The sequence below is a fragment of the Cheilinus undulatus genome, linkage group 18 (assembly GCF_018320785.1).
Source record: "Cheilinus undulatus linkage group 18, ASM1832078v1, whole genome shotgun sequence".
NCBI classification, from domain to species: domain Eukaryota; kingdom Metazoa; phylum Chordata; class Actinopteri; order Labriformes; family Labridae; genus Cheilinus; species Cheilinus undulatus.
The window spans coordinates 27,931,981-27,944,113 of record NC_054882.1 but is presented as its reverse complement, the minus strand read 5'-3'; the positions used below and the strand labels follow the sequence as shown (position 1 = coordinate 27,944,113).

At 40.1% G+C, this 12,133-nt stretch overlaps 1 protein-coding gene across 4 annotated transcripts in view; it reads right to left on the bottom strand.

Moving 5' to 3' along the window:
• Positions 1 to 12,133, bottom strand: part of akt1 (v-akt murine thymoma viral oncogene homolog 1) — a 51,490-nt gene that overhangs the window by 15,792 nt on the left and 23,565 nt on the right. For all 4 annotated transcript variants that reach the window (XM_041812514.1, XM_041812516.1, XM_041812513.1 and 1 more), the window contains exons 3-5: positions 4,326 to 4,454; positions 873 to 984; positions 445 to 571 (exon numbers count right to left, since the gene is read on the bottom strand). In XM_041812514.1, coding sequence (XP_041668448.1) covers positions 445 to 571; positions 873 to 984; positions 4,326 to 4,454 — 368 coding nt within the window. The remainder of the gene's footprint in view (positions 1 to 444; positions 572 to 872; positions 985 to 4,325; positions 4,455 to 12,133) is intronic.

Below are 12,133 nucleotides of genomic sequence, written 5' to 3'. Positions count from 1 at the left end.
ACCCCGCTGACAACAACACAGAAGCATTTAAGGCACTATTTCACCCACCATGCAATTTCCACTCCTCTAATGCTTTAGCCTATATGTGGTTGTGTCTCAGTCGGCCTCTGACCCCAACACTAAAGAGAATGTTGAAAATGGTTGTGTGAGGGACATCCAATCCGGTGGCCTTGGACCTTTATGTCATGACAAATGTGGGGGTTGTGAAACCTGGTGGACATGCTATCTGGTGCTAAGCCACACACGGCTGATGTTAGGAAAGTAGAGAGTTGATGTGGAGGAAGGGGGACAGGGTGGAGGAAATAGTAATAGTCAACATGGATGACCAGGATATACACAGTCAGGGTGGGGAGGAATAAAGCTGGCTGAGTAAAAGGTAGACATGCATTATTGTGGGAACAGCTGAGAAAAGAGGACATGCAGCAGAGAGTAAATTGTCCGCACCACTTTGTGTCTGATTTTGGTCAGGTAGACCTCCATGTCCATGGGGTCTGGAGAGGAGTCCATCATCTCCTCCTCCTGTTTCTGCAGGCCTTCAGCCACTGCCTGGATGGCTTTGGTCCACTCTTCCCTGAGGGAGGCACAGGCAGCACAGAGATTACATCAGCCCATTTACCATCATACAAGCCCAGCAGCCCAATCATGTAATTGTCTTCTTATCAACAGGAAGCCAATTTCAAGAGTGAATTCTGCCAATAGCCAGTGGACCCTGTGCGAGTGCATAACAATGATTAAATGTGTGTGCTGCTACAGGGTCGAAAAGCAGAGCTCTCAAACTGTTAAACTTTTTCTAGCAACAGGGCCAGAGTCTGTGCACGTAAATGATTTGTGTTTTACTGCTCTGTGAGCAGAGAGATGTGTGTGCTGCCTACCTCTCCTCGGGGGTCTCCACGTGGAAAGTGCGCTCGATGACAGTGGTCCACTGCAGGCAGCGGATGATGAATGTGTTGGGCTTAGGCCGTTCCGTCTTCATCAGCTGGCACTCTGACCACAGCCAGCGAGAGAGAGAGAGAGAGGGAGGGAGGGAGGGAAGGGAGATGGCGAGCAGAGCCGATGTGTTGAGGAGCAGAGGGGAGAGACAGACCCACAGTTATAGCCATTTATCTTTATCGCCACCCTAACAGACACTGTCGACCACTTTGGAAAAGAACAGGTGCACTCTGGTAGAAGAAAACAAACTGAATTCTTAACTTATCATCCCCTTTAAAAAGCTAACACTTGCTAAAAGAAGTTCTGATAATAATATGGATACTGTGTAGGACAAAGAACATGAACTCATTAAAAAAAAGAAAAAAGAAAAAAAAGATTCAAAACACTATAATTTTATTTTATTTTATAACTGCATAGGCTTCAGCTTGTTAACCTGGTGAACTGTAGGGATGTATTTCACATTCATCTGGGAAAGCTTCTATAGAAAGCGCTTGGGTAAGGCAGGACTCAAAGTTCTTGGAAGGTGATTGGAGTAACATTCGTCTGTCACATTCATACCGGGTGAATAAGAGTGACAAGAAAAAACACCACTGTATGCATGCGCCACTCAGTGAATAAAAGTGTTGGGAGTAGTGCAAAAACATCTCTGCCAAGACAAGCTTCGGTGTGACTCTTGGTACTTGTTTTAAAAGAAAATGTGGTTCAGTTCTGATTCAACTGCCACTTTCCTACAGCTTCATCCGAGCTAATGGCTACCGCGGCAGCAGCCATTGGACACAACAGCAGACCAAGCGTTACTTTTGACAGCTAGTTCTAATTTTAGTCTCAGTCTTAGTCTTTACATTAGACAAAAACCCAAAAACATTTTAGTCTCAACTTGTAGTCCAAGCATCTATTATCTTGCTTAAATGTGGTGCCAAAGAAGTTTTCTATGCACTCTGCCAAACCTTGGATCGCTGCTTTCTACAGCTGAGAGGCAGAAAAGCTACAGATGCAGAGAATTTTGACAGATTTGCCCACAGTGGAGAAATAATATGGATTCTGAATGTCCGACAAAAACTAAATTACATTTTAGTCTAGTTTTAGTCATCTTGACGAAAACTTAATGTACTTTTAGTCAGTTTTAGTCATCAAAGATCTTTTTTTTGGCTAGTCTTAGAGTCAATCCCATTTCTAGCCCTAAGCCCTTATCTTAGCCCTTCCCCTTGGATTTGTGCGTTCACGTCAGGTGAAGGGGTATCCTGATTCTCTTTTGAACCGAGGGCTAGGGCTAAGGGCCAAGGGCTACATAGCCCTTGAAATGAAGATTTTTCAGGACCACACTTGAAACCAAAGTGTATGATGAATTTCTCACCATGCACTGCATTCACTTGAGAAATGGACAATGTAGGAGGCCTGAAAATATAGATATTTTTGGCATTTATACATGATTATTTAAAAAAGAGTTGAGGTTTTCTTATATATTCAATTTTTAACTACTAGGGATTGGAGTTTATTGTATTTTCGGTATGTATACGTGTAAACAAGGGCTATTGACTGTATAAATAAATAAATGGAGAAGATCAACATGAGATCCATGGTATGACCTCATGGAAAAAAGCCGTCGATGAACATTTTTAGTCATAGTTTTAGTAGACAAAATTCACACTGAGCAGACCCCACCCATAACAATTCAAACCCATGACAAAGCAGGCTGGAAGAATAGTGAAAACATCTTTTCGGTCATGAAAATCTTTCAGTGTGGCTTCTTGCTATTGCTTTAATAAAGAAGGTTTTGGCTGTGGCTACGTCCGAGCTAATCACTCCCCTAGCAGCCATTGTATACAACCAACCAATCACAGTACAGCTAACCACCACCCAGCAACTCTCAAACTCATGCTGAAGCAGGTCAACAGAGGAGCAAAAACATCTTTTCCATCATAAAAAGCTTTTAGTGTTGTTATTCTGTATTTCATAAAGAAATGTGCCACTATGTTGTAGTTACGTCCAAATGCACTGGAGGCAAAATGGCCAGTGTAACTAAACCCTGAGCTACCAACTTGTTCTCCTTTGATGATGCTGATTGGTCAGTTTGGTACAAATGGCGTGGATTGGAGCTTTGCCTGATGACAGAAATGGAGTATGCCAAATCCATCTGCTTTGCAAGGTATCAGCTTTTTGTTGAAGCCAAGTTACACTTATTGTCTTATCTGTTCCATAAATAGATCAAAACTTTGAGAAATAACATGAACAGATAAAAGCTACAACATGAAAATGATTTTATATGATGTCGGCACTGACAAGTTCAACTTTTTCCTCATCAAAGATGAATAAAACAGCCAATAGTTACATACTTTCCCTTCATTACTCTCACTTCTCACACTTTTCCAGTGAAATAATTGTCTTGTAAGCAGTTTGCAAAACAATTAGTCAAGACAGTCTAATAACTGCATTTAGATTTCCATCTGCACCTCCCTCACATTAACATCTGTTCCCAAATGAAACATGTCAGCAGATATGTCTCAATGTGACACAAAATAGCCTCTTTCTGATAGATGGAGGACAGGGGATCGGACCACCACTGAGATCCAACATGGCTCCATCAGAATGAATGTGTAATCCAGCTGCAGCAGCCCCGTCAGCAGCCACGCACCATGTGTCCTCTGCGGCGGGGTCGCAGTGGTGACAAAAAGCGGAGCCTCAGCTGATGGAGACAGAGTCTCAGAGCTGAGCCCAGATAAATACTTGAAATCAGGCGGCTAATAGCCACGATAACTCAAGAGTGTCGGAGAGGAAACATTTTGTTAAACAAACAGTATGCCATCTAATTGCTGTGTTCAGTCATTTGCGCAGCTTATCACAGCAACTTTCTCTGATGTGAAGATGGAGTGGGCTGGGCTGCTCTGGGCATTTTCTCTTTTTGTTGTTATTATCAGTCAAAGACTAAAAACAGAGTTTGGGGAAGTCACATACAGAGAAGAGGAATGACATCCCATGTATTAATGTCTGGAGCCAGACATCTTGCACGCACGTTCTGTAGCAGAGCTCGCTTTGCCTTGGAACATCGCCCCATTTCAGAGAAACAGAGTGATTCTGAAGAGATGACTGTACAGCCAATTTACTAATGGTTCTATCCATTATCATTGAAAGTGACACACAATGATGAAGAGATCCTTAGTCATAATACTGGAGACAACTTTCACTTTTATACTTTTTTCTCATAGGCCTCACAAACAGTTTTTTTTCCTCTGTTAGCCAGAACTTTTGGGGCAGATGCAGACATGCAAGACTGAAAAAAAAAACCCAATAAAGTATGTGAACAAGGCCTCTTTTAAGAGGAGGCATAAGACAAAGAAAGGGTTGAAAAAACCTGCCAAGAAAGGAAATGCAGTGGTTTCTGTGAGGCAGATACTTACGTGCGACAGAGAAGTTATTTAAGGGGGTTTCCAGCTGGTCAACATCTTGTGGTCGCTCTTTGTAGCCGATGAATGTACCATCACTCTTCAGGAGAAAATACCTCGGCCTCCAGGTCTTGATGTATTCTCCTGATATGACAAAGAGATTGAAAAAAAAAAACTCTGAATACTTTCACATTCTTGAATGCTTTCGATTACAAAAGTATGTGTACGCCGTGGTTTAATGATTAATTACAGCAGTGATGTCCTTTCTCTTTCTGTTGGAATTCCCAGAGGTGCCACCCATTTCCTGTTATCTAATTACCATGCTGTTCACTAGAGCTCCCTAAAATGACCATCTTGTCCCAGTCTTTCTGTTAGTGTAGGTCAGCTGCTGGACAAATGGTGGATTCAGAGGGAGTCAGGACCCTTTACACCCCGCCCCGTCTGTCCCTCTGTCCTCTGTGCAGCAGTCAGTTGTGAAGTGGACAATCAGGGAACATCAAAAGTCTCCAAAAAGTTTCCTATCCTTGCCCTGTTTCACTGAACTGAGGAGTTAAAATAAGGGATGCCAGCTAACAATTAGTAAAACAGGGATGCAAGCTAAAAATATTGGTAAGATTTGTGTCCAAATGATTAAAAAATACTAACCTGAAGTAAACATTTGGTTTACTTCAATTATTTGGCGCTACAACTAATTTGGACATCTGAGTGCTGTAGCGTGAGATGTTTTCTTGGATTCTTCATGTTTTATTTTATGGCTCAGATCCTGCCAACCATGGTTTGTATGTGCATGTTCTAACTTCCCCTTTTAACCAGACCTGCCCATGGAATTTTCTAGGCCCTGAAAACCCCAGAGGATGGGTCCTCCCCGGTTGTGATTTATTGAAGATATCAATGCATGTGCGTTGGACCAGTAACATTGGTGCTAGCATCATGGCTAACAATTACTTCATTTTGGAGCTGAAAAATGCATGAAGCTTTAATTGGGTCTGATGATGAAACTGTTTAACTGTGCCACTTTTTAACCTCTTTTCATCACGGTTTCCATCCACTTTTGCTACATTTACCCATTTTTGCCTCTACATCAATTTCTGCCACTTGTTGCCCAATTTTTGCTACTTTTAACCCCATTTCACTTCTTTTACCACCGATTTTCACCATTTTCTTGCCACTGTAACTCATTGTTGCCCCCTTTTCCCCTCTTTTTGCTACCTTATGCCCATTTTTGACACCTTTAACCCATTTATACCACTTTTTGCCATTTTTCTGGTCCTTTTTGACCCTTTCAAAGCAATTTTTGCAAATGTATGCCACTCGTTGCCCAATTTTGCTACTTTTAACCCCTTTTTTACTACTTTAGCCACTCATTTTTACCACTTTATGCCCGTTTTTGTCTCTGTGACCCATTGTTGCCACTTTTACCTCATTTTCTGATTAGATCTACGTCATTAATAGAAGTTCTGTCATCCCTTTGATAGCATTTTTACTCTCAAGCAGCAGTGCTGCTGTTGGAAAGGGACACACATTCTTCATAAATATGCACACATTACACAGCAGCCCCTTTTTTGTGATTGTAATCAAAGCAATATTGTGGCTATTCTTAAAAACCCTAGGATGTGGTATTACCAACCTTATTTCAGAAATGGTGCAAATTCTATCGTTGGGCTCCATAACATCTCTGCAGAAACTAATGAATGATAACACTGAGCCAGTGGTTGATGCGGTCAATGATGAAGGATGCCAATACTGTCTCTAATGACATCATTTAAGGAAAGCTTTCAACATTTATGCAGATATCTGTGAAGCCACAACCAACTTTTCATAACTTTTTTGTTTGCACTGGTGCTCTTTTCAGTTCGTTTCTAAAGTGTATTTTTTCCAAATAAAGAATTCAATGGATGTAGTCTTGCATTTTATCATCTATAGGGTCTTTTTAGATTGATCATCTTGTAACATAAGCGTGTTTGTCAAAGTCCCAATTTAATTTTTAAATAAAACTTCTCACAATTCATATTTTCTACACACCAAACATAAACTCAAGCCATGCATATCCATCCAACACACTTTCATCAAAAAAAAAAAAGAAAATCTCACAGGCGTACAAAACTCAATTTATTCTGGTGATGCTTCAGGAAACGTCGCGCCAGATGTTGTGCAGACGGGGGAAAAAAATTGCTTACATACCATAACAAGGCAGAGGCACAGAGTGGAGTGGGACTTGAATATTTATACAGGAAAAGTGTAATTTATTTTTAATTACGGAGCCTCATATTAACCCCATGCAGAGCTGTGGCAAGCTGTCCTTAATTGCCCCATTTCCTCTTACACAGAAGTATGCAGAGTGTGAGAGATAGTGTGTGTATTTGGAGAGGTGGGAGATTTGTCAATATGAACTTCTGAACACTGACAGATGAATCTGATGTTTAAAACATCACAAAGCTCACATCAGCTGATAAGTTTGCATCCTTTAAAATGTATATCAAAGCAGGGAACAGAGTTTTAAACTCTTGCTTAAAGCTACATTCAAGATTTGTCACTTTGACACGTAAAAATGAAGAACTTCCTCTTTCAGCTTCTTTTCAACATTTTTATTAGAAAGTGATGTCACAAACCACAAACTCTAAAAGGACATTTTCCAAATGACTTCCTCAGTCAAGATAAAAGAAGAAAAGGAAGAAGAAAATTTTAAGAAGCATAGTCACTGCAGGTCCCCTTCAGCAGAGCATTAAAACTTTAAACTTATCAATTAGTGTAAAAACTAGGGGTGGGGCAAATGAGTGATAGATAGTGCTCTAACCATTAGTGGTACCATACAGCCCTGTGCAATTAAAGCATTATGTGATAGAAGGCCTTTGATCTTCATCTTCATCAACTTCTTATGTCTCCTTTAAAATCTTAAATATTTTATCATTATCCAAACATGCTTTATTTTTCTTTATAGTGCAAATGCATCAAGTTCTGGTGTTTTAAAGTGATTTTATGCCAGGAGATTTAAATGATAAGGGGTGAACATCTGTTGGGATACACATTTTTCTGGAATTTCAGTAGCGTATCAAAACTAGGGAAGGGCATTTACTAGAACACTTGCATTTCCTATAAACAATTACTGAAGTACTTAATTAAATCTATTTTTTGCCATTAAAAAGATAGTGATTTTTTTTGTTAGCTGTAAGCCAATATCATCAACATTTAAACAAAAAAGTCTTGAAAGATTCCACTGTATAATGCTGAATCTAGAATATACTGAATTTTAACTTCTTGAATTAAATCACAGGAAAAAACGAACTTGTTAATGATATTCTAGTTTCTTTAATTTCTGTACTTTCCTATGCACAATGTGCTACTGGAGGACACCACTGGAGGGCATACAAGAGTTCAAGCAGCATACAACCACCTGATGTGTAGGATAGAGCTGGGCAATTAATCAAAAAAAATAATCAAAACCGATATTTACAGCCTCAAACCGATGCAAGCCTGCTGTGTCAATTATTTCAATTATTGTGCCTTGTAATATCTCTCTCTAATAATGTGCCACCCCCTTAAAAACAAACTGCTGGCCGTGTAGTCATGTGATGGGCAGCCAGGTGTTACAAGGCATGTAGCCTGCTGTAAACCCAAGAGAAGAAGAAGTAGAAGTGTCATGTGACACCATCCCATCTAGTCTGCTAAAACTCAAACAGGAGCTGACTGTGTAACCTGAGCAGCAAATTTATTTTCTACCTTTACTACAACAGTATAGAAATAAATTCATTTTTAGCAAGAAATACAAGTTGTTTATTTTCTACTTTTTTTGGAAAATTTGAGTTTTTTCCAAAGAACATTTTCATTCCAGCTGATGTGTGTTTTTTTTTTGTTTCAATAAATAACCATAACTTGCTGTGCATGTTCCTTTCATTTATTTGTTAAAAAAATTATACAAATATATTTACAGAACAAACACAGTTAGAGGTTGGGAGTGGAATAATCATTCATTAATTTTACAGGATTTTGATTTTTGCCATAATCGCCCAGCCCTAGTGTAGGATGAAAACTATAAACTTGAAAACACAGGGTGGAAGCTACTGTAATTTCAATGCTGGGAGCTGAAATAACTTAATATTGACATCTATAATCAATATAATAATCAGCAGTAAGATTAGATCAGCTCAGTCCGATGGGTGGTGGTCAGAAAACACCATCTGCAACATTTTCATCCATGCTGCTGGTGTATCAGTTTAATCAGGGAACGTATTAACTGGTGACTTGTGGCCAACTGTGTTCATAGAGTCCTTGCTAATAACGCTTTGCTTAGTTTTAGGCTATTCTAACAGAGAATCCTCATCAAATATGCATCTAATGAAAACTAAACTAATACAGACAGCCATGGACACACTTGACTAGTCACCACTTTGCACAGTCATGTTTGAACTGCAACATTGATCTTATTTTCAGTATTTTTAAAGGGTAAAATATCGATTTCTAAACAGAACTGTCTGCACCAGCTGGCCTGACTTTTCTCTGTACAGTGACAATAACACATCTTATACTAACTTTCGGCCATTGTCATCTCTGCAGCTGCGTGCATCTGTTGGATTGCACCAGGCCTTGTTTGAAAATGTCAATTTCATCAGCATTAATTGGATATCTAAAAAAACAGCAAGAAAAAAAACATTTGTTAAAGAGGTAGTGAACACTTGAACATTTTTTTCAGCTGTACACTGAGGTATCTGACTGAACTATTATAAAACACATCAATACTGATGTTATTTCTAACATTTGCACCAAACTGATAAAAATCTGCATTTTATGGCTTTTAATGCTTTAAAAAAATATTTTCTGAAAAGGCACGGCTTATGTGACATAGTCACTTTCTTTATTTAAAAGGTAGAATGTCATAGCCTCTAACTGACTTTACCATTCAGAGACAACTCCCATCCTCTCCTGCACCTGCACAAGCCATGATCAAATATGGGCAATTTGAAGCAAATCAGATGTCTCATATCAGAATTAGGCCAACTTCCTGTGAAAAAGGTGAGATATTAAAATGCTCGCCATCGCAAGTGAGGTGTCCTTTAATAAGACATGTCAGTGTTGTGAGCAGATATCGAATAAAGAAATGGCCCCACTACAGCAAAACGATGAAATCAACCTTTGAACGTGTATAGGGGCATAACTTGATCATACATGTGAAATTTGAAGCAAATCAGATGTTCATATAAGAGTAATGCCTACTTCTTGTGAAAGTGGTGGGATGTCAAAATGCTCCCCACTGCATTTGTGGATAATCATTGAGGACTTAAAGTGATTCAGCACAGTAAGAAAATAAAGAAATGGCCTGATTGTGCCACTTCCTGTAGGAAAGTTGCTGATTTTTGTTTGAACGTTCAGCGGGATACTTTTTTGTTGCCTGAGAATGTTCATTATTACAGAATGATGTATGAAATATTATAAAAGTTAGAGACATTTGGCACCACCAAAAATGCCTTATTTTGAAATTGAGATGAAGCTTGTGGACTTCCTGTTGGGATTGGGGCATGGGTTCAAGAGGCTTTTTTGTAGGTCTGATGATGACCTATATGCAGACCAAAAATCATAAGCCTGGGGTTGATGGTGTGTTGGGGCTAAATGTTTTTGAGGCAAAAATCTAAAACCAGAGGTGGAAACATTAAACTGACAGGAGGCACTGTGACAAATTAATGATATTGATGCGTGGGTGTATTCAGGATCAACGGACGATCATCCTTGTTAAGTTTGGTGATGATCAGAATAAACACTAAAAAGTTATAAGGCATCATTGGTGCATTTTCACTGCAAAAACGTACAAAAGAGTAGTATAAGTCTGGGCACCTATTACGGCCCAGCCCTTTGGTGAAAACTCACTGTTTGCACAACTTTAGATCCTCTGGTTGTCTAGTATGAGCACAAAAAGTCTGGGGTCAATAAGATAAAATCCATTAGAAAGGTTTGGTAAAATGTGCCAAGTGTCCATCGTCAATTTGACCTTGAATTTGTAGTGTGTTCCCTTAAGATTTAAGAGGCTGGTCCCAGGAGACTGCGTGATGGACTTGCACGAAAGCACTAAAATACCAAAATTTCCACTGGGGGAAAATTTTCTGGAACTTTGGAGAATTTTTGAGTATGTTAAAGCCCCTGAATTAGCAATTCTTTGGACAGAATAATAATAACTACCACCATGTATTGTATTACTATCATATCAATGATCATATTATGGGTTATCCTGTGATTACCATCCCTATAAACACCCGCTTAACATCTACTGGCAGAGTGGTGGCACCAACAAAACACAGGAAAAAAAACACATCTGCCCCAGACTGTAATATAGTTAAGCTTTCAATCAACAGCAGATGTCTAACATGTTTTCACATTTTTCATCATGGCGTGGGGGGGGGGGGATTTTTCATCCTGTTTTCTGCAGACTAAGAGCTTTCACACCAAACATAGCTCATATACAATTTAGCTTGGCTTTGTCAGCTGTCAGATATGTGTTGTCTTAATTGAAATACAAAGCAGCAGAAAGCCTTTAGGTGGATTCCCCTCATGTCTGTTTCAATGTTATAGACAATTACTTTGATGAGTCGTTTGTCTGTTTTAGACAACGATCCTCACCAATCAGCTTCTACATCAGTCACCTACATGTACACGCTGATCTCCAGAGAATCCACGCTGCTCACAGTTATTTATCACAAGCCTTCAAGAGAAGCAAGCGGCCTTACATCAGCATAAATGCTAATAATGAGAAGAAAACATGCTTGAAGTTAATCCAAAGGCCTGTTCAATACAAACACAAGTTAACTAAATCTTTCACACAGCAGCCAGAGAGTCTCCTGAGCCCTCTGCACTGAGCAGTTTTCCTCAGCTGGGCCCCAGCTGGTGCCTCGCTCTGTGGTCAGGTTTTGGCTGACCCACATCCCCAGGCTATAGTCCATGCCAGCCCACAGTGAGGACAGTATGTGCACAATGCAACAAGAGCATAATGAGCACCGTACCTGACACCATGCCACCAGACCAACATACAAGCTCGTCTCGCAAGATGAGACTAAACTTCCAGTTCAGGAGTTTATTTAGGAATGCAGCAAATCACTTCCAGACTCTGTAAAGATTTCCAGGACGTGATAATGCTCAGACTCATGGGTACAGACAGGTGTTTATGTGTACTCATGTGTAGGCTTGGATGTAAATATAGTTGTGAGTGTATACAGTTGTGTAGGCACTGAAAGGTATTTGTGTGTAACAGATTACAACACCATCTACTTCGGGAGGATCTGAGCACTCCCTGCCAGCTCCTCTGACGCACAGCACCCACCAGAAGTAGCACGGGTGGTCATGCATGACGCAGCAGAGCATGGCATGGCGTGCATCATCGAGACATTCTCCCACACTGAGAAGGCCTCAGTCGCAGAGGATGTCGGGAAGATGACATCAGCAGCTCACCTATCCTCTGTCACTAGATGCTTTGAACAACTGTCTCCTGTTTGAATGACGCAACTGTGATATTGTGGACAATATGGCAGGTCTGCATGGGCACTGAGGGGTGAATAAGCTCATGAACTCAGATCTAAAGATCTAAAACTCTCTTGTAGAGCTGAAACTGCAAAGTCAGAAAAGCAGTCACAACATATGGATGTAAACAAACACTGTTTTGGACATTTTGCAGCATGTATCACTGAAAAGTTAAGTTACTCAACATCACTGTCTGTTGCACATCCTGAACTAGTGCATGCTTTCTGTCTTTCTAGACAAGAGGACACTGCAGCTTCCTTGTCTGCAACCACAAACGTGGTCACATGATAAAAGTGGAAGCAGCTATATCCGGTTTTCTGTTTGTG